This window comes from Aulonocara stuartgranti (genome assembly GCF_965226115.1).
Source record: "Aulonocara stuartgranti genome assembly, chromosome: 8".
Lineage (NCBI taxonomy): Eukaryota > Metazoa > Chordata > Actinopteri > Cichliformes > Cichlidae > Aulonocara > Aulonocara stuartgranti.
Window position 1 is genome coordinate 7,164,622 of NC_138959.1, and position 22,524 is coordinate 7,187,145.

Sequence of the window (22,524 nt, forward strand, 5' to 3'; positions counted from 1 at the left end):
AGGCATTTTGACAGCTCTATCTCCTCTCTCTGTGTTGTCTGTGTCGTCCTAAGTGTCGGCAGGCGAGCTTAGCTACCAAAAACCTTCCCAAACTGACAAATAATAACATGCAAAGGTATTAGCACTGACAGAGACGCAGTCGGGATTGCCTAGAGGTAGATGCTAACGTTGAAGTGGTTAATGACAGCATGCCCAGCCTCCAGCCTGTGACGTCGTATCAAGGTGTTGACCCTCCATCCCACAGATGCATGACGGAAGCCCACAGTAACTCTTGCGTGGTAGTGATTTAGCGTCACTGCATGTATTTGTAATACCTCTGTGCCACCGCCACCACAGACTGCAGTGATAAACCATCCTCCAGACGTTTTGTCAGTGTCAGCTAGGCCAGGCAGCAGCATTCCCACCCTCACCACCAGTTCAGGGGACAGCTCACGCCTGCAGAGCCCCGTTTTATCCCTCCTGCTTGCCTCTTTTGTTTTTCCCGTAACTGCCCCTCTGTCTCCTTGTGCTAAATCCTCCTCCTTTTCATCTCTGTGGTGTGTGCACATGTGTCAAGGATTGCTGTTGCGCAGATACAACAAAGACCGTTTCAGTCAAGGGATTGTGTTTGATTTCTCAATCATTTTTTTCCCCTGTTAGTTTTTTTTCCCCCGTTTGATTGTATTGCTTTTTAATCACGTCTGTGAATTACTGTACACCTGCACTTCTTAACAAGACAGAAACTGTGTCTTAGTAGAAAGTCATGACAGTATGCTTTGATTTAATTTCTCTGTATACACATCTACACTAGGTTGCCTGGGCCAAAACATATTTGCAGATATTATATAATTAATTGTTAAAAAAACAAAATAAAAAGCCACTTTTCACAACAATGACAATGCTAATTTTTGTACGACAAATAAGCACTTTTAAAAAATTATTGGCAAATGGCATTTGACCCAGGCATGATGTCACGATGGTGACAGTGCTCTCGAGGTGTCAGGATAGTTTTTTATTTATTTTTTCGTAATCTTTCCTCTGCAGTGGATTGCCTGTCTTTTCTCTTCCATTCCTCCATTTTGACTGTTGTCCTCATTCCTGTTATTATTGTTGTGTGTACTGTGACTCCCAGTCGCTCCTCTCCTCTTTCTCCTCCTGCTCCTTCTCTCTGCTTATTACTGCGTGTCTTTCTTTCATCTGCTCCCCCCTTTGTCACACAGGTCCAGCCACGTGGGCTATGGCCACCTCCAAACCCGACATCATGAACATCTTACTCAGCAAACTCATCGAGGAAGGAGACAGTTTCTACAAGGTCAGAGAACAGGCTGTGCACTCAGCAGCTCAGATTTCATACTGTGAATGAAAGATGGGTTATGGATATCCTTTATATGCAAGTTTAAAGATGCCTTTTTGGTAAAGTCATAAACTCCCATTGAAAAATTCTGATCTTTGTGTCGCATATCTGGCTATAAATCATATCCATATTAGAATATTCATAAAGCCAAAGACATTATTTAAATAAGATCTCAGTAGTGTTTGTCCACAAATGAATTTATATGGCTAATTAGATATTTTGCAATTTATCCATCTAGATTGTTTTGGTGCACGTTGCCCAATTTTGGAAGCTAGTACATGCCTATCCCCCATCTTTGTGAACACGAGAATGAAATGACGTAGGAGTTTCAAAGGAATACTATAGATACATCTTCTCAAACATCATAGGTGTGTTTGACTGTCTGTGACCTTGACTTGAGTGTCAAGGTCACAGAGTTTTCTGAAAATACTGTGAACGTGATAACTTGAGAAAGACGCCATCTTGGATTTTCAAATTAATATCATAGATCCATCTGCTTGGAGGGTGAGGGGTAGCCCACCAGTATTTTCTAATGTGTTATAGGTGCTTAAACGGTACAAATGGACTATTTTAGCCTGTGATGTAGTCGCTAGAGAATATTATGGTGCAAAAATATATTGGGCATAAGTTTTGTGGATATAAAATACATATCATTGGGAAATTAAAATCACACTATGTTCTTATAAGGTGTTACAAGTGGGCATTTTAAACCTCTTTTTAGGTGGTTGGGAAAAATGATGACATCATAATATCTGGTTTAGAATAGAAGATGAAGTGCCTACGTGCTCTTTATGGTTCTTCAACTCCTGATCATGTCAGGGAAAATTTGCATTGGCTATTTGCTGTAATGATCTTTTCTTTCACTTAAAATAAATGGAATTAAAGAGGACCCAGCTTACGGTGCTAAAAGTGGAAACAATGCTAAAAAAATAACTTAGCAGAAATGTCTCTTTCCAGAAATCAGTTTCTCAAAATAAATCGAGAGCAGTTTTGTTTGGGGAAACCGCTCAGATGCTTGACTGTAATGCCGGCTAGCTGCATGCTTCTTCTGGCTGGTCATTGTAGTTTATTAAAAAGAAAATGGCTCCTACATAAAACAGCTTACACCAAAATGTATTAGACGATTTGACTTGGTGCAATTTATTTATTTGTTGTTTGGTTTCTGGAAAGAAACGAAATGTATTTTAAGAAGGTAGAAATCTTCTATTCTGTCTATTCTACAAAACTTGGCAATTCACAACAAAACCATCCAGATGGATGAATAGCACTGCAACAGTACTTGGAAAAAATGATTTTGGAATTTGGGTGCAGTGATTAGTCCAGCTGGCTCCGTACAAGAAAGTTCCTGATTCAAAATAACTGGTTGTAATCATGTATTGGGTGGAAAATAAATGGTTACCAGCTGAAACATCAAATATCTGAAGAATATGAAGTTTTCATGTTATCCTGTGTGGGTACTTCTTTGCACAGTCCAAATACATGCTTGGTAGGTTAATTAGTGAACTTGAAAGTAAATTAAAACAAAATATAATTTTACATTAAATAAAAAAGTTTTAAACTTAATTAAAATAAAACATGTCTTAAATTAAAATAAGTAAACTGTAATGTTTATTGCTGCCAAAAAACAAGTTAAACACATTTGGACAGTGAAGGAATGTCAGGATTCTTGCTCAGAAAAAGGAGCTGATCAACATGCTCTGAAGTCAGTTCCAGTCCACAAAAACTTTTTTTGTAACAAAATATCGATTTCTGCTGTCCCTGTATCGATACATTATTAGCAAACAAAATATCACGATACTACACAGTATCGATTTTTTCCCCCACCCCTAATATATATGTGTGTATGTGTGTGTGTGTGTGTATACAGTGGGGCAAAAAAGTATTTAGTCAGCCACCGATTGTGCAAGTTCCCCCACTTAAAATGATGACAGAGGTTAGTAATTTGCACCAGAGGTACACTTCAACTGTGAGAGACAGAATGTGAGAAAAAAATCCATGAATTCACATGGTAGGATTTGTAAAGAATTTATTCATAAATCAGGGTGGAAAATAAGTATTTGGTCAATAACAAAAATACAACTCAATACTTTGTAACATAACCTTTGTTGGCAATAACAGAGGTCAAACGTTTACTATAGGTCTTTACCAGGTTTGCACACACAGTAGCTGGTATTTTGGCCCATTCCTCCATGCAGATCTTCTCGAGAGCAGTGATGTTTTGGGGCTGTCGCCGAGCAACACGGACTTTCAACTCCCGCCACAGATTTTCTATGGGGTTGAGGTCTGGAGACTGGCTAGGCCACTCCAGGACTTTCAAATGCTTCTTACGGAGCCACTCCTTTGTTGCCCGGGCGGTGTGTTTTGGATCATTGTCAGATCCAAACAGAAAAACAGCCCCATAGCATGATGTTTCCACCCCCATGCTTCACAGTAGGTATGGTGTTCTTGGGATGCAACTCGGTATTCTTCTTCCTCCAAACACGACGAGTTGAGTTTATACCAAAAAGTTCTACTTTGGTTTCATCTGACCACATGACATTCTCCCAATCCTCTGCTGTATCATCCATGTGCTCTCTGGCAAACTTCAGACGGGCCTGGACATGCACTGGCTTCAGCAGCGGAACACGTCTGGCACTGCGGGATTTGATTCCCTGCCGTTGTAGTGTGTTACTGATGGTGACCTTTGTTACTTTGGTCCCAGCTCTCTGCAGGTCATTCACCAGGTCCCCCCGTGTGGTTCTGGGATCTTTGCCCACCGTTCTCATGATCATTCTGACCCCACGGGATGAGATCTTGCGTGGAGCCCCAGATCGAGGGAGATTATCAGTGGTCTTGTATGTCTTCCATTTTCTGATGATTGCTCCCACAGTTGATTTTTTCACACCAAGCTGCTTGCCTATTGTAGATTCACTCTTGCCAGTCTGGTGCAGGTCTACAATACTTTTCCTGGTGTCCTTCGAAAGCTCTTTGGTCTTGGCCATGGCGGAGTTTGGAGTCTGACTGTTTGAGGCTGTGGACAGGTGTCTTTTATACAGATGATGAGTTCAAACAGGTGCCATTCATACAGGTAACGAGTGGGGGACAGAAAAGCGTCTTACAGAAGACGTTACAGGTCTGTGAGAGCCAGAGATTTTCCTTGTTTGAGGTGACCAAATACTTATTTTCCACCCTGATTTACGAATAAATTCTTTACAAATCCTACCATGTGGATTCATGGATTTTTTTTTCACATTCTGTCTCTCACAGTTGAAGTGTACCTCTGGTGCAAATTACTGACCTCTGTCATCATTTTAAGTGGGGGAACTTGCACAATCGGTGGCTGACTAAATACTTTTTTGCCCCACTGTATATATCATAAATGAAGGATAAGCCAGATGTATCTTTTTGTATTTGTCCAACAGAAGGGGAAGGTGAAGGAGGCTGCACAGCGTTATCAGTACGCTCTCAAAAAGTTTCCACGCGAAGGCTTCAGCGAGGACCTTAAGACATTCAGGGAACTCAAAGTATCGCTCTTCCTCAACCTGTCCCGATGTCGAAGGAAAATGAACGTAAGTCAGCAGAAAAGCAGCAACAGTGAAAAACACTAAATTGTTAAAACTGAAGGATGTTACTAAAGCCTTTGATGGTTAATGATACTATTGGCCACATGTCAATTTCTCTCACTGTTCTGTAGTGTTCATTATTCTTCTCCTGTGCTTAATCTCTCCAGGACTTTGGGATGGCTGAGGAATTTGCTACTAAAGCGCTCGAACTGAAACCAAAATCTTATGAGGCATACTACGCCAGGGCACGCGCCAAGCGTAGCAGCAGGTACACTCATTTTTATCCTTGTACAGATCAGAAGAATGCTTTCCTTTTTCCTTACCCCTTTCTCCGTGGTCTTCCTTTTTAAAGGATCTCTATATTCCTCCCCCAGATTTTACAGTTTTGCGTAATTTACTTTATTTATTTTATTTATTTTCTATTATTTTAGACAATTTCCTGAAGCCTTAGAGGACCTGAATGAAGCCATAAAGCAGTGCCCCAATAACAGAGAAATCCAGCGGCTGCTCCAGAGGGTGGAAGAGGAATGCCACCAACTTAACCAGGAGGAGCACCAGCAGCAGGACCTGGAGCTGGAGCCTCCTCCCTCACCCCCTCCTACACCTCCCCCAGAAGAGGAGGAGTCCCTGTCTCTGTCCATGCCTCTCCCCCCTCCACCAGAGCCCCGTCTGGAAGACATGGAGCCCGTACAGGACTTGTTTGAGGATGAGGACTACCTGGAGCAGGAGCTGGAAGCTATGTCGATGGGTCTGCCCCCACCTGAGTCCCTCTCAAATCCCTCCAGCCTTCCTATAATTCAGAGTCCACCCCTCTCCCCCACACATCCAGATCAGATTTACTTGGCTGGAGGCTCACCCATGGGCCAGCCCTATGAATACCACCCCACCTCTTCCTCCATGTCCTCCCCAACTCGGGGCTCCTACCAGCCCACGTCACCCTCCCTCTCTCCAACACATCAGAACTCCCATTACAGACACAGTCCCCCTCACACCTCCCCAGTACACCAGCCATCCTACCGCTTCAGCCCACCTCCTATGGGTACCGGGGGTCAGGGGATGGATCACCAGAGCCCACCGCCTTCCCCTTTACGTCGGGCTGCTCAGTATAGAGCCAGTCCACCGTTAGAAAGTGTTTGTCTGTACAGGTCTCAGTCTGGGTCACCTGTGCGCTATCAGACAGAGCAGCTTCCTGGAAGACCCAAATCTCCCCTCTCCAAGATGAGCAGCCAACGTTCTTTCCAGCTGAGTTCGCAGCCCTCTTTATCCTCACAACACCACCAAGCCCAAGGCCTCCGTCTGCAGCCTTCCATAGCCCAAATAGTCCGCACAAACCAGCCCAGCAACGTAATGGGAAATAGTAGTTATGGTGGCCAGATGGGCCACTCCATGGGTGGTCGCTATCAAGGGGGTTCAGTGGATGTAGAGAGCCGCTTGGTGTACCAACCCTCACTGGATGGACGGTCAATGTCCCAAGTCCAGGCCAGCCTCAGTTCTGGGGCCCTCTGTCAGCACGGCGGCCGAGGAGGGGTTATGGAGTCGAGCCTGTTGAAGGATGAGCTACCCCAGCGCCCCTCCTCTGCCTACCGCGCCAGCAGTGGGGGCCCAGGGGGCATCCGTTACAGCCAGACACCTCAGATAAGCCGCAGCCAGTCAGCCGCCTACTACCCAGTCTCTGAACACGTTCTTGAGCGTGCCAATGCTATGCCCCCCTGCCAGCTGGGCTCTCCCGAGATCCCCCATATGGTTAGACGCCCTGTGAGTGCCAATACTACTGAAATGAAGCAGCATGTGCCCACCCCTAGGCCTCTCATCCATTCTCAGAGTGTAGGCCTTCGATTCTCACCTTCCAGCAACAACATCTCAACTGGATCCACCTCGAATTTAGCCCCGGGTTTCAGGCCTTCCTCTTCCATTCAGCAGATGGAGATTCCCTTACAAGCCACATACGAGCGCACCTGTGATGACATCTCTCCCATTTCTCCCTCCCAGGGTGGTGGGGGGTTGTATCAGGGAGAGACCACTCGCTCCCGCAATACGCCTTTTATGGGGATCATAGACAAGACGGCTCGGACTCAGCAGTACCTGCATCAGCCCTCACGGTCCAGGGCAATGACATCTATGGACTCTGCCATCAGCCCCACCTCCCCCGGTCAGCTGGTCCAGCAAGGTTCCACCTACAGTCCCCCCGCCTCACTGGGTAATATCGCCTACTACAACAAGACCAACAACGCCCAAAACGGACACCTGTTAGAAGAGGATTACTACTCCCAGACTCAGCCCCCCTCTCTGGGAAAGCTGGCCAATGGCTCCCGTGGCAGTGGGGACATCCTGGAACGGGTCAGCCAGGTGCCCACCTACCCAGACGTGAAGGTGGCGAGGACTCTGCCCGTGGCACAGGCCTACCAGGACAACATGTACCGACAGCTCTCGCGTGACTCCCGGACCCAAGGCCCCACCTCCCCCATCAAACCAAAGAGACCATTTGTGGAGTCGAATGTGTGATGGCCTGTCTGTGATTGGATGGTTGGACTGGGCTTGTTAGTGGAACTGAGAGAGTAAAAAATATTTAGCTCGACAGAAGATGTGATGGGGTGTGTGTGTGTCATGGACGAACTCATCTCAACGAACTCACTAGAGAAAGAAAACCACAAAGCCAACAAACACACTTTAGGGTATTAGACATTATCTTATATGAAAAACATAACGATGAGAAGTGATTCTTTCAATATCATAATCTGCAAACAGGTAGGATAACAGGAGGATCGCAAGTTCTAATCTAAATCAGAGACCAGTTCACTTCCGACACGTGGCACATTGTCCCCACGTGTGACCACATCAGGTGGGACTCCAAGAGTGAAAGTACTACCCATCGGACTCTACTTGTGGACTCTGTATCCATCTTCTGTTCTTTCAAAGTGTGCTCTTAACCAAGGTTGCTAGTAGGCTCTATTCTATGTAATACAATATTATATGTTCAATACTGTACATTGCTCAGAAAATACAAATGGCTCAACAACTCAGTACTTAGAGAAAAATGACAATATTTATAATTAAGTTATATATTGTACATAAAAAGAAAACAAAACATAGTTTGCATTTTGAATTTTATTCTGTTAACCCTGCCTCTGTGTCACACTGCAAGTCATACGGATGTGGAAAACCGACCGGTGGACAAGGGACACAGACAAACTTTGACTGATGAAGTTACCTCTGTTGTGTCAAAATAAAAAGAATTTTGCTATAATATAATGCAAGCGAATGTGTCAACCTGCAGATTATTTTTTGATAGATTAGTTAGAAAATGATAAAGTTATCATTCCCACTTCCCCAGCAACATCTTCACAACATATTTTGCTCTATCAGCAAACCAAAAGAGTTTAAGGAGAAAGCAGAAGAGCAACAAATCTTCACCCTCTTTTAAATGATATCAGTCGATAATCACAGTAATTAAATATGTATTGTCTGTCAGGCAATAATAGCAAATTATTTTGGCTGCAACTTGTCTTTCACTCAGTTGGGTGCTTTTATCAAATGGCAGAAAAATCAAAATCAAAGTTTGCCTCTGTCCCTCCTCCGTGTGAGCGATGGTGGAAAGTACTCAGCGACTAAAAGCAAGCAAATGCATACACAACCACTGTTACCAACCTTTCCCTTTCTTCTGCATTGTTTTTATGATTTCTTTTAAATCATAATGCATTTTTATTCAGCCACTTCTGCACTAAAATGCCTGACAAGGTCTTAACTAATGGTGCACTTTATGTATTTTACTTACTTTGTTGTTACGATTGTTACATTAGGAGTAAGTGAAAGTGGGCGTGTGATCCGTCAGATCGCTGATCAGTGCTAACCAGACTACGACAGACACTTATTATGTGAATTGCAATGCAGTGGTGAGTGACAATGTTCAGAATCTGGGATGATATATAAACTTTCTAGCACAAGAGGTATGTATTGGCTCAGATATTTCACTCTGTCCAGTTCAGGTTTGTTAGATAGTTTGTCTGTTTAGAGAGGCAAATCATACTTAAGTAACTCCACCTCATAAAAATATATTCCTCTAACTCTAAATCACTGGTTTTGACACCATGTCCACTGGCACACGTCTTCTAAATAAATCGAACCTACTGCAACAACAAAAGCCTGAGATTTCAGTATCCAGGAGCTCTGTAATTTGGAGTTTGAGTCATAGAGATGATGAATAATGAAAATATTGAAGTAATTTATATATGTGGGAATGATTATAGACTATTTGTCTGTAACATTTTATTTTGGATGTCTGATAAAGAATAAATGGAGACAGTTGTCCTCAGTTTCACCTGCTACTGGAGAGAAGCCCTACTTAACTTTACAGAAATGAAGGTATAAACTGTATTATACTTAATTTAAACAGGACTTTTTAAGTTGAGGTTATTTGAGGGTGTATGGTTTCAAGCTATCTGTGTATATTAGTTCGCTGTAAATAGTCTGATGCATGTTCTATTCTTTCCATGACCTCAAGCAGAAACATGTATAGCAGTGTCTCTGGTGTGTGTGTGGTACAACGTTTGGATTAAGATGAGGAGACTGCTATCCCCCGAACTTATCCTTGTCATTTTCCCTCAACCACGCCAGACAAAAAAGTTCTTTTTATTTTATTTTAACATATTTGCTTGCTGAGCAGAGTTCTCTTGTCTGTAAATGTGAGCTTTCAGATCGCTGTGAAGTTTAATTAAAAACAATAAAAAAGAATGTGTTTTTATCTCATGATAACTGATTGTAATCTGTACAGTCGAACATATGTATTGGAAAAAAGGAGAACATATTTATAAATGGTTACCAACTGAAACACGCCCTGCATGTCAATCATTTATTTTTTTGCTGATTTGGGAATAACATAGGAATGTAGCTTTCAAGTTTTTCGGTCACAAAGCAATAACACAAAACTGAGCATCAGACATCTGCACAATGTTCAAATTCTTTGCCTTTCACTAGTCGCAAATCTGAGGTTTTAAACCTCGGTAACAATCTTTGACTCGTAAAGATTCAAACAACACAAAATGCACATAAACAAAGTTGCACTTTTCCCAATAAAGTCGATATTTAGCAAAAATACTGTAGTATTTACAACACTTATGATTGCACTAGATTCACTAGAGACATACTTTACGCCACAATGTCTCAATACCGGCACTTTTAAAATCATCAAATAAGAGGAAAAACACAGGTCACAGACTGGATAAAAGGCCATTGTTTAGTGAATTTTAAGACGTGAAAATTAAACTTAACCCATACTCATCAAAATGGTTCTGAAACGCAGCGAACATTAAACATTAAATGTGTTTATACAAACTCTGAAGGAAACTCCAGTTTTGGGAGGTGTTTAAGGTGCACATCATGTGTGGAGGAACTCTTCTAGTCTTTCTTTTTTTTGAATGTTAATAGGTGTACCAGCCCAGGCACAAGTACCATAACGATCAGAGGCACTAGGACGAATTTGACAAAGAACAGGCTGTAGAAAAGGCCCAGTGGTCGGACCGGGAGCGGTAGACGATTCACGTGGTAAAGACCCATGGATGATACAGCCATAGACAAAGCTCTGGGAGCCCAAGGTAGAGACCATCCACCAGGCTTCCAGTACTGTGCCAGCCCCAAACCCAACAGGGCCCCACAGTCTCGGGTGAGAGAGGAGAATGGGGCTGTGTCCAAACGAATCCATTCTGCATGGCTGCACCATTTCTTGGCCAAAGCAATAGACCTGTTGAATCAAAAACATGACCGGTCATGGAAGGAAGTCCCTTTATATTATCACAATATATACTGATCAGACTCACTGATTAAACATTAATGTAATAGAGTAACTCACCAGGAGAGGTCAATTCCCAGCTGCTGTAATCCAGCATGGAGCATCAGAGCTCCGAACAGCAGCCCAAAGCTTAAACTAAAGAAGAACAGCAGGGGGCGACCTTCTGGTACTCTGCAGCTCAGGACAATCCCCAGAATGAAACCTGACAAGAGCATTTCATCAGATTAAGCTGCACACATGGGAAAACTACCCTATGGGTCTGACAAATCCAATTATGAAATTCTTTTTTGGGAACTACAAAAATCCTGTAGAATTGCACAGATAGTTGATAGCAAGCAGCTCAAAAACCAGCACAAGTGATGATGGAGTGCACTAGTTCTACATCTGTGTTAGAAATATTAACACTGAATAATGTTTTGGAGCAACCAATGCTTTGATTCAGAGGACACCTGTTTTAGGAGGGGCATCAATCATTTCAGCAAATCACATTCTGCAGCACAGCTGCATATTTACACGATCTAGGTCTTAAACATTCTTGCCTGTAATCCATTAGAGTCAGTCAGTGAAAATATTTAGTGTATTTTGAATTTAAACCTGTATGATTTGCAGCTGTGATCATATATCAAACAAAAATGGCTTTTACACTTTGGAGATCACTGCATTTGGCTTTTAATATACTTTTTATAAAGTGCCCCGCCTTTTTCAGAAATATGATTTTTGCATAATATGTATTCAGACCTGTAATGGAGCCAGCAACGACCTGATGAGGAAAGTGTGCGAGGATAAAGATCCTGGAGATTCCAACTGCAACAAGCATCACCACATAGAGGACGTAGGGAGCAGCTGATAAGAGAACACTCCGGATTCAGAAAAGGAGAGATTTGTTTAAAAGTAGTTCCAATGTGCAGCAGTTTTGTGCATTTTTAGAGCCAAAGCAGCATACTGCACTGGATTTAGCTTAAACAGGGACGTACCTGTGAGAACGGGAGTACAGAAAGGACCCCAGCGAGGACACAATGACCCACCAGACTGCTGCTGTCACCATCGCATGTCCAGACGGACTGCCTGAGAAACAGATGCCAACTTTGGACTTGGAGATCTGAATGTTTGATGATTTAAGGACATTGGCTATGACTCAGACACAGTCTATTTTTCTAAGACAACTTCTAACCTGGGCCTGTTTCACAGGTGGACGGAAACTGGTGAATTTTCGGTTGCTTGTTGACAAAAAGACGCGATTCACCGATCCACCAGAATGGCCTCTCTCCAAACAGCAACCTGATTAAAAATAAATATAATATATAAATACATTTACACACACCCCAAATAACACAAATACATTCAAGGTCATGGCTTCACTATATTTTACTACATTTAATACAGTTTTTAACTTGTTGAATCTAAGACTTTTTTTTTCTCCAAAAGCCTCTACATATTTACTCTTCATTCTTCTTTTTACTTTACTGAATCTTATTTAGTTCAAAGTTCCATACTGTATTATATTTGGCTTCTCTATACCTCTCCATGAACACTCGCAGAAAATAATTAGTGTAATCAGAAATATCTAAATCAAAATAATACATGGCTTTTAAAAATCTATATTATGTCCATAGTAGTTTAGTTGTATCGTTTCTCTACTTGGTACATTTGTAATGTCTTTTGTATTTTTCCTTTTTTTTCCCTTAATTGTTGAGGATTTGGGGCTTCATTTTTTCTATGCATGTTCCTCTGTCTTTTGCATGTTTTCCTTAAATTTATCTTGTTTTATTTCAAGTTTTTAATGGTATAATGTAAATGCATTTATTATAATGAAAAAAATGTATTTGTAATAACATTGTAACAACAATGTTATTAGTATGCAGGATCGCACCAAAGTATATTTCAGATCTTGAGGTCCTCAGCTAAGGCTGCTCTGGCCACCCCATAATCTCAGCTGGAAACCAAATGTGTTCAGGCTTTTTCTGTCAGGACACCCTTTCTCTGGTACAATCTGCCTGAGGAGATTTAGCTCATTATAATCTTTTAAATTTCTTAAAGAGACGTTTTACGAGCATTCTTTCCACTTCGTGTTACCACTTTGTTGTCTCTCATATTTGCTTTATTTTATATTCGTATTTGCTTCTTTTAGTAATCATTTTTAAATTTATTTATTTTCGGTCTTTAATTCTCCCGTTTATCTTTGCGTTCTCGGTATTCATATACCTTATGTTGTTTAATTTTTATTTCTTATTAAACGTTTTATTTGCTGTTTCCTATCTCACCTTGTGAAGCATTTTATAACTTTGTTATTATCCATCTATATCGTTGCTTCCCTAAAATTTAATCCGTTGAAATTGTTGGTCAAATTTATGTTATATGGTTACTTCTTGTTTTTAATTTCCATTTCTTTTCGTCACTTTTCTTGTTACACCAGGCTGTTTGTGGGGAAAATTCCATTGAACGGTCCCAAAGGTTCCGCTCATTTCTGTTTCACGTCGGACTAATACAGGGTTGTACTACTTTGCTGTACCGGAAGCAAAGACTAAACTAAAATTATTTTTATTTGTTTAAACTGGAAAAAATGAACATGTGCAGGCGGTCTTGAATATATAATTAACAATTTTAATGTGAAAAAAGTTATGTATGTAATGTAGCAACATGCTAGCATGAGACATACAACCGCAATGGTAAGTGTAAAAACTAAGATGGACGGGAATATTCAAATCGTGCTTCATTAAAACGCCTTACCATTTGAACACTAAGTTTAACCACTCCGATATAGCTGCCATCCAAAGCACCGCTACCCCAGCTCTCCTGTTGATGAAATAAGTAAAAGGAAAGACGAGCAAAAAGGCTGCTTTAGGGTCTCCCATATGAGTGACCGTAAGCCAGAATTTCTCCTGAGTCTTCGTCCTCTGCTGGAGACCTTCGGCCATCCAGACGCCTTGGGTATAAATCTCCTCCATTCCTTTCTGCCTTCTCCCAGTACAAACACTTTGATATGTAGATGGAAATCTAAAGACAGCCCTTTATTTGATGTGTTACAATGAATTCCACAGTACTGCTCTACATCCGGTAGGGGGCGGGGCACATCGGAAGGCGGTTCAATGGGAAACAAAGCGACATCCTTCGTCGAAGAGAGAAGTTGTATTCGTAGTAGTTCTGCAGTTGAAGACCTTAGTTAGTGATTCAATGACACAACTTTACTTAAACTAGATTTGATTTGGCAGGAATTATAATTCATCACATTAGAAGAAACGATCGACGTACTTTTGTTACGCTCAGGTTTCGTCTCCATACGACATCGCGTCGCTTTACGTAAAGCAGGCGCTCCGGTTTCCTGGCGGAGAAGATGGCGGCTCCTGGACCCGGGGAGTATTTTAGCGTCGGGAGCCATGTCGCATGCGTCACATGCTTGGGCCAACGTCTGCAAGGAGAAGTTGTCGCGTTTGACTACCAGTCCAAGATGTTAACTCTGAGTATCCTTTTGTTTGTTTCGAGCTGCGGATGGAGGGGTTGCTGGCCTGCCTGGCTGCAAGGGCCTGTAGGGTAACCGAAATGTGGCAAATAGTGATCCGCGCAGGCGTAATTGGTGCTAGCAGAAGCACACACGTTTGCCCGTTTTATATATTTTCTTGTTTCGGATAGCACCTCATCTATCTTCTGTCTGTATAAGCCTTTAGTTGGGGTTGCCTGGTAATTTCTTGGCCTCTCGTTAGCCGCTCTAGCAGCGCATGTGTTTTGAATCCACTCATTGTATTGCCAGCCCTCAACATGGATCACTATCTGGCAACGAATCCTCGTAAGGCATCATGGCTGTGTGCTCTCAGCAGGCACAACCGTTGCTAGTTAGCGAGCTAACTGATACTGGGAGAGTCTCGCGTGTTGATGGTCCACATATTGACCTCACATGGTTGGTGGTGCCATCAGCCGCAGATGCTCACGATTATTTGTACAAGTTAGAGATTAAGTGGTTTCCGAGTCCACGCTACACAATCAGGGTGGTTTTAGCATGTTAGCATGCTAGATTTCGGTCAACCCCACACTGCAGCTACTGGCTAGCTCAATTAACGGGTTTGGCGTTCTCACGCTTATCAGCTGGGCTGTAAATATTGTGTGATTGTGCCACAGTTCATTTTAACATGAGTCATTTGGGTGGGAGTAATAACTTACTTACTAACACTAGTTTGCTGGTGAACATGTCTACACCCATCAGTGTGAGTGAATGAGTGAGTGAGCGAATGTGCATCTTATCATGTTCCTTTATCTCTGATCATAGAGTTAATTGCACAGACTCGTGAGGTTATCGTGTAGTTGTCGTCATTGTGGCCAAACTTTGAGGTGATTAAATCAAATGAAGAGTGGGGAGCGCTTAGAGCTGATAGTCATGGTCTTTCTAAGTGTTAGTTTAACACTAAAACACTCTGTGACGTTGTCTGAGCTGTAGAAACGCCTGGACACCTACTTTCAGCTCTACAATGTGTGATAATGACGTTATAAACGTGTAAGTGTGCTCAATAGCCATACAGGCATTGTATGTATTGTATGACTAATCGAGGTAATATGTTCACATGCTAAGTTTGAATGCAAGGCCTGTGTAAAATCAGATGACTTTTCTTATGTATTTATCGACTTTCAGACAGTCGTTTCCAATGTATTTATTGCAAGAATTCGGTTTATTCATCAACAGAAGTCATAACTTAAGTTTTTTTTTATTTTTTATGGATCAGTTTGCCAAAAAACATATACCGCTCAGTTAGATCTAATGTTCATAAATGGTGTGCCTTGGGATTTAGTGGGATCCATCTATTATTTAAGCAGCTGCACTAGAACTTAATGAGTTGAATTTATATTTGCTAAATTAGCGAACTTCTAAGGTCCCAAAAGATGGTGAGGAAAACAGGACAGTGGATCACTGTATTTTGTGAACCAGAGAGTGGGCAATCCCCTGCCTATACAAAAGAGACTATCTGTGAATGACAGTATTATCTTTCAAGACAAGTTGACTAATCTTAACATTATTCCAAGACGGGATACTTAAACCCACACTCGATTTGAATTAGAGGCAGACAGTTTGTTGGAATATCTGTGGAGGGAAACTATATGGGAGTAGAACTTACTGCAAAGTGCAAAAGGGCTATTTTGCTACAGGCGTGCTATCATAAGTGTATAGTCAAAAGAAGAATTGATTGCATGGAGGATGTTCTATGCAGATGTGAATTCATGTGTGCCATGAAATGTTGGTTTGCTCTTAGGTGCACAAAACATTTGAAAACTGCTGCTGTGATATAGAACCCAGAGCGAAACAAAAATCAGACTAGTTCTTATGTTACGCTTGAGTTCCCAAGTCAGCAGTTTACTGTTTAAGTAAAATTTCCCGAGAGTTGTTATAACTAGTTACTGTACAGTGAGAGGAAACTTTACGTGTTATGACTTAAATAAATAACAAACAGGCAGTGTTAAAGCCCAAACAATGTGTGTATTTCCGGTCAGTCATAGAGCGAGCCAGCCCTGTATTAAGTAGCAATAATAATAACACTTTAGTAATGTAGCTCTTTTTGAGACTTTGTTACAATAAGCTTCACAATCAGTAATCAGCAAGAGAAGGTAAAATGGTAACAGCAGCAAGTAAACACTGAAAAACTTGGATAAACTTGATATGACGGGTAATAAATAAATCAATGCAGTAATAATAAATTAAAGTGGAGTGGTGATAAAGCAATTTCACTCGCTAAAAGCCGTTATGGTAAGTTGTAGATACTGGGTTTGCTGACCTCGTTATGGGTGCTTCGTGACTGTGGATCAGTACATGTTTTTTTTTTTTTTTTTGCAGTTTTTCCTCTCATAACACATTTTAGCCGTCTCCATTCATTCTTTCATTCATTCATAGATGCTACAGGTGGCAGCAATGCTTTCGGTAGTCCCATGCTGTAACTGGCACTACCTTTCACTGTCAGTGTTTGTCAGCCAGTGTTCTCTGAATAATGAGCTTCTCTGTGCAGAAAACCAATGTCCCAAGTTCTTCAAGGGGACAGATAATAGTCATTTTTGTTCTGTCATTCACTGTCACAAAGTTGTTTGCCTTGACCTAAGTGCCTTCAAAGAATGTGCTTCCTCCAGTGGTAAGCCAAACCTCAACGACGTCATCCTGATCAACTTAGCCTATGTTTCTGATGTGGACATTATAAATGACCGCACTGAGACTCCACCCCCTCTAGCATCACTGAATGTTAGCAAGGTAAGTCCAATAATTTATTTTCTTTTTATACCATTTATTGGTTTTTATGCCTCGGGTTACATCAAGTGTGGTGGGTGTCAGGCGCTGTTGGTGAATGGGCCAGGATATCTCCTAACTTTACAATGAGGATTGCCTGAATGCTCCAAAAATACTTGGCCCTCAGTGAAATACTGTATTCTTTTGGCCAAAATGCATTTGCCGTTTCGGCTGTGTTTTGAAGAGGCTGTGAAATGGGGCTGGCATCGTCAGTAGGTCTAGAAATAGACTTCTGAGGATTGAGACCCTGATTTGGAAAATTGGAACACAGCAGAAATAAAAGTCAGTGTTTATAGATTATTTCCCTCCCCCCACTTAAATAAAGTAAGCCCAAACTGAGGCCGTGAATAAATGGAGACATGTCGAGGGTGTTTAAATGCTGAGATATAAACACTGCCTCTGTAATCCTATGCGGGAAAGTGAAATGTACTTTTATATAAACCAAGTTCACTGCTGGAGTGCTGAACCTAAAATCACAATTGGAACCTGAAATTTAGTTTTTGCAGTTAAAAGAATAAGCTGTTCTTGTTTCAGACCAAATATTTGATGTGCCTAAAGAAAAAAAAATTAAATAAAAAAATGCTGTGTGTTCTGTTTTAATCTTTACAGCTTGCCAATCGAGCACGGACAGAAAAAGAGGACAAGCTGTCCCAAGCCTATGCAATCAGTGCTGGGGTTTCTGTGGAGGGCCAACAGCTATTCCAGACTATTCACAAAACGTAAGAACTTTATGCTACTGTTCATTCACTTCACAGGTCAGATGGGGGTAAATGTTCACCTGATCGGGTCAAATTTCTCACTGCATACTATATGTATCATTGACCACTAATTTGTGAGTATTTTATGCCACTAGTGGCTTAAATCACTTAAAGATCTTCATCATTCAATCAAAATCAATGGAAGGACACTCACTGACCATCTTGAATCCTACAAAGAGATTATAACAACAAAGACTTTTAATGTCATGTCAAAAAGGGAAGTAAAATATTCAAAAGAAAACCCAACAGTTCAGCAGAATCATGCTGCTTATTTAGAAAACAGAAAGCAATGACATCATTTTTTTCCTTTTAAAAAAGCTGACTTTGAAAGTTTGAAATGTGAACTAATATAATTTTTTCTCTAGCCATGTTAAAAATGAAAAATTCACAGTGTACACATCTGTACATTGTGCAGATGTGTACACAACAGTGAAAACAAACCAGTGAACTTGCTGTTTGAAGAATTAGATTGAATTTTAAATACATAGATTTTTTTTTTCTCCCATTGCCAAAACTTTCAGGGATTTTCTTGATAGTTTAATAACCTCACAGTTGCATCAGAGTGAAGCTCTTGCCAGCATTCAGATACAGTTATGACCGTATTTATTTGGACAGAATGGACAATGACAACTTTAATTTTAGCTACACTGAAACCTGCTTCAAGTTACATTTATACAACTGGTGTATAACTCTTGGCTTTCCCAAAAAGTTGATCCTGTTCATCTGGACTGGTTTTCAGCGGGAGAAACGTTTCATCACTCATCCAAGTGACTTCTTCAGTCTTAGCTGACTGCAGGTCTCCCCAACTTTATAAACAGTACATTTGCACAGTGACTGAAATACTAATGATCAAGGAACTGACCTCACAGCCCATTGTTCCTTCAGTGGGCTAGTTTCAGTCCTTCAGTTTCAGTCTGATCACAGTTTTTTATAAATTAAGCAGGTAAAAAGTCTGGTGATCATCGTGGCTTTAAAGTTTGGAAGCTGTTTCTGTGAATCTACGACATGTGATGAAAGGAGCTGTCAATGCAGGCCAGAACGACGTGTCTGAGAGATCATAGACTCTAGATTACAGTGCAGCAACTACTCCTGGCCATCATGCAGTGTTGGATGAAGTAACAGCAATGACTAGTTGTCTGTGGGCTCTTCACTTGTCTGAGTCCATAACGGTGTTTAATGCCCTGCTTTAGGCTGCAGAGTCAAATCTCGATCTTTGTAATTGTAATGGGGACAGATGGATGCTTTGCTGGGCTTGGCAATTAAAAAAAAAAAAAAAAGAAGAAGAAGAAGAAGCCTGGAACAGTGGTAGGTGATGACAGGATCCTTTCTATAGTCAATAAGAAACACCCCCATCATATGTCCATCATAGAGAGAATACTCTGTGACAAGCTGCAAAATGGCGATCGTTGATCAGTCACAAGGTCAGGTTAGTGGGAAGAAGGAACAAAAAAAAGGGGGGGAAAGCCAGACCTGTTTAGGAACAGCAATATTTGGACAGTCAAATGCAGCTAGGTTGACTGGAAAGAGCTTTACAATGCAAATTGAAACTTACTGAGAATGCACTACAAAAACAAAGCGAAAGTTGTTGGAAGGCAGAGATGTTGAATTTCAACAATAACCTGATCTTAACCCACTCGAGCAAGAATTTCCTTCAGTTGTGTGATAAAGGAAAAGGAATGCAAAGTATTAAACCCAGTCATTGATGTCTGAGATTTAGGAGTAAATCGGTTTCAATTTACTATAATCTGTAAATTGAAACCGAAATGTATTTTCATCTTGTTCCCTTTGAGCTGATTCATGAAGATGAATGCGCCTCTTGATAATTTAACTTTTACACTTTGTGACATGAAGGAATCAGGCTGAAGTTTCAGATATCTGATCCAGCCATGTTTTAGCCCTGAATCAGACTGTAATTGGATACCTGTCTGAGCCTTTTCCGTCTTCTTTAGTCAAAGGTCATATTTTGAATAAAATCTTTTTTGCAGCTCACATAGTTTTTGATTTAAAATGTTTTCAAAAACACAGGAGACCAGATGCCCCACAGAATTGTTCACTCAGAAACGTGAAACCTGTCCATTGTTGGCTCTGGTTTCACTTTCAGGTCGTTAACTCTCCGTATGACAAATGTGCTGCTTGTTTAACCTGCTTAAACTGGTTACCTTAGAAACAGAGCTATAGATGTCATAAACACTAGTATGAAATTTGCAGAAAGAAAACAAAAAAGCATTTTCAGCTGTGGCTAAAAGGTCGTTTTCTTTTCTTTACAGCATCAAAGACTGTAAATGGCAGGAGAAGAACATTATTGTGATGGACGACGTCATAATCTCACCGCCTTACCAGGTTGAGAACTGCAAAGGCAAAGAGGGAAGCGCTTTAAGTCATGTACGCAAAATAGTAAGTACTACTACACTTTCTATTTTCACATGTGTAACTGTTTATTTCATGATGACTTTGTCTTCAGCTTTTGCTTTTACTTGATTGGGGGGGTTAGAGATGAGTGGCATTTTCAGACTTGATTTTTTTTTCCTCTTTTTTGTGTGTGAGCATGTGCTCATCTCCACATGCTTGCAAGTTTGGATTAATCTAATAAATCCGCAAATCCCTCGACCTCTGTTACTTCACCTTTGTCCGTGATGAGTGCCCCATATGCTTCATTTTTAACAACAGTTTTTTGAAGTTGTATGCAAATGTGATCGCTGTGCTCTGTGTTGAATGTTCTGTTCTTGGTAGCATGCGTCACTAATTCCCTGAAGGCATATAATCGTTCTTATTGAATGAGTTCAGTTCCACTCTTAGCCTCTTCCTCGCTGACGATTTGATCGCTTTTCTAGGAAAATTCAAGCCTGTAAATCTGTGCTGTCTTGTTTTGGGCACAGACAGAAAACGGTGTAAATGGAAAGTGCAAATGTTCCCCCGATTAGACACTTCCCCCCCCACCCAACGCAGTGTAAGACTTCCACATTCAAGTGTATACAGTAGGTGTGTGTCTGTCACATAAAGCTGCTCAATCGTTACAAACTATTATCAGGATTATTTAGCACAGTCATTCGTAAACTTAAGAGTCTCATCTCGAAGGGGGATGACCAGTGAATAAGCTGCAGGTCAACTGCTGGAGGGAGGTGGGTGCAGACAGGGATGGGGACCTTGGAGCACCTGCATGGCAGCAACAGGGTGAGCGATGGAGAGCTTAAGCTGACTGCCAGCTGTTAGGCACCACAGAAAGCGAACTGTTGTGAGACACCCTGAGCAATCAAGAGAACCACTAATAGCACTTTACACAGGTTCATATATGGAGACTTTGTGAGTTTGACTTTCGGTAAAAAAAAAAGTTAAAGGGGGGGGGGGTGTGTATCTCTGGCTTTCGGTCCTCTGTGCAGAAATCACGTGTATTTTTATGCCATGGAGCTGAGAGCAGCTTCTTAAATATGCCAGTCATTGGTGTTGCATTCGGTGGCCTCAGGCCTCATTCTCTAGTTTTTATACACCCATTCCCATCACACTCCAGAACTTGACAGACACTTTGTTGATGGGTACCAGATGGTCATGGCTAAACACGATTTGAATTGAGCAAGACCACATTCATTTAGCTATTAACTTTAGCTATGGTCCCAGTGAGGGGAACTTAAAGATAAGCATGTGTTTGGGGGGCCGTAACAGTAATTCGTCATAAGACTTGCTTTTTATATTTGGAAAATGTTTGAGCTTCTCGGAGCCGGTGACTTGTTTTGTTTCACGTCAGTTGTGACTCAATTTTGTTGTTATTCCTATCTTTGGTTTTTCCAGGCTGAAACAAGTTCAGATTTGTCTCGTTTCTGTCAATTTGGTGTCTCTATGTTCTATCTGTAAACCATAGCTGGTTCAAGTCTCACCATAGGAATTTTATCTATTAATAATGTTTTCTTTATTGTTTTTGCTTTACCCTCACAGGTTGAGAAACATTTTAGAGACGTGGAAAGTCAGAAGTCCATGCAACGTTCACAAGCACAGCAAACACAGAAGGACTCCACTTTATCTTCTTGAGTTGGCGGTGCGGGTCGGCCGGAGAAGGCGACGCGGGTGGTTTTGTTCCCACTGCCAGACAAAGTCGGCATTCCTTCTCCACAGTCGGAGACCACCAGGAGGAGCGTTGAGGGCCCTGGATCCCGAAGATCAAAATACCATTAAATGAAAAAGACAAAAAAAGAAAGAGGAAAGATTAAATCTTAAATTAGACTTTATAAAGAATAATTTAAACATGAACCATAAACCAACCATAGTTTCCTTAACTAACTTGTCTCATTCTGCCCCCACTCCTCCCCTCTTGTCCTTGAAGCCTTTTCTTTTTCCCGCCCTCCTTCCTTTGCCTTCAGTTCCATTTCAAAAAAGAGAAAACTAGAGCAGTCAGAAAGGCTTGTTAGCTTTATTTTCTGTCATTGTTTCCTTTCTTTTCTTTTTTTTTTCTTTTTTTTTTTTGCTGTATCCATGTTCTACTGTCTGTATTTTCTGTATTTTAAACAAAATGTGACTTGAAATGCCACACTTTAAAGGACATTTTCTAAAATAAAAGTAACAAAAATTCTGACTGTAATACCGTAATTTTCAACGACTTTTTTGAGAGCAACTTGTTTTTGTTTTATGTTTTTTTTTTTTTTTTTTTTTAATTGCCAGAGTGCTGTCTTTTTCTTGTCATAACCCTGATTTTATATGACATCCTCGGAATACATTTGGCTGCATTCCTGAGGAACCACTTCACTTGTGTCACGTGAACTCAGACTGACCATCAGCTGTCCTCAGTAAGGACGTTTTAATCAGATACGGGTTACACTCGGGTTTCACTTTCTGTCCTGTTTGGTAGCGTTGTAATCTGTGTAATTACA

The 22,524-nt window shown here is 41.2% G+C and overlaps 3 protein-coding genes and 1 long non-coding RNA gene across 14 annotated transcripts in view; 2 read left to right on the forward strand and 2 right to left on the reverse strand.

Annotated features, from left to right (window-relative positions):
* Positions 1-9,603, forward strand: part of tanc2b (tetratricopeptide repeat, ankyrin repeat and coiled-coil containing 2b) — a 184,689-nt gene extending 175,086 nt beyond the window's left edge. For all 11 annotated transcript variants that reach the window (XM_082544448.1, XM_082544450.1, XM_082544451.1 and 8 more), the window contains 4 exons: positions 1,200-1,291; positions 4,735-4,881; positions 5,043-5,143; positions 5,307-9,603. In XM_082544448.1, coding sequence (XP_082400574.1) covers positions 1,200-1,291; positions 4,735-4,881; positions 5,043-5,143; positions 5,307-7,377 — 2,411 coding nt within the window. In that variant the 3' untranslated portion in view covers positions 7,378-9,603. The remainder of the gene's footprint in view (positions 1-1,199; positions 1,292-4,734; positions 4,882-5,042; positions 5,144-5,306) is intronic.
* LOC309713108 overlaps positions 1-22,524 on the reverse strand; it is a 147,392-nt gene that overhangs the window by 101,125 nt on the left and 23,743 nt on the right. The gene's annotated exons all lie outside the window — the stretch shown is intronic.
* g6pc3 (glucose-6-phosphatase catalytic subunit 3) lies at positions 9,708-13,708 on the reverse strand. The gene is made up of 6 exons (XM_082544463.1): positions 13,385-13,708; positions 11,829-11,935; positions 11,632-11,722; positions 11,396-11,514; positions 10,718-10,859; positions 9,708-10,609 (listed from the first exon to the last, which is right to left on the reverse strand). Exons 1-6 carry the CDS (start codon positions 13,600-13,602, stop codon positions 10,267-10,269), a joined length of 1,020 nt encoding a protein of 339 aa, XP_082400589.1. The 5' UTR covers positions 13,603-13,708; the 3' UTR covers positions 9,708-10,266.
* Positions 13,795-22,226, forward strand: lsm12b (LSM12 homolog b). Its single transcript, XM_082544465.1, has 5 exons — positions 13,795-14,115; positions 16,741-16,874; positions 17,520-17,629; positions 19,936-20,062; positions 21,596-22,226. The coding sequence occupies exons 1-5, from the start codon at positions 13,989-13,991 to the stop codon at positions 21,686-21,688; spliced, it is 591 nt and encodes a 196-aa protein (XP_082400591.1). The 5' UTR covers positions 13,795-13,988; the 3' UTR covers positions 21,689-22,226.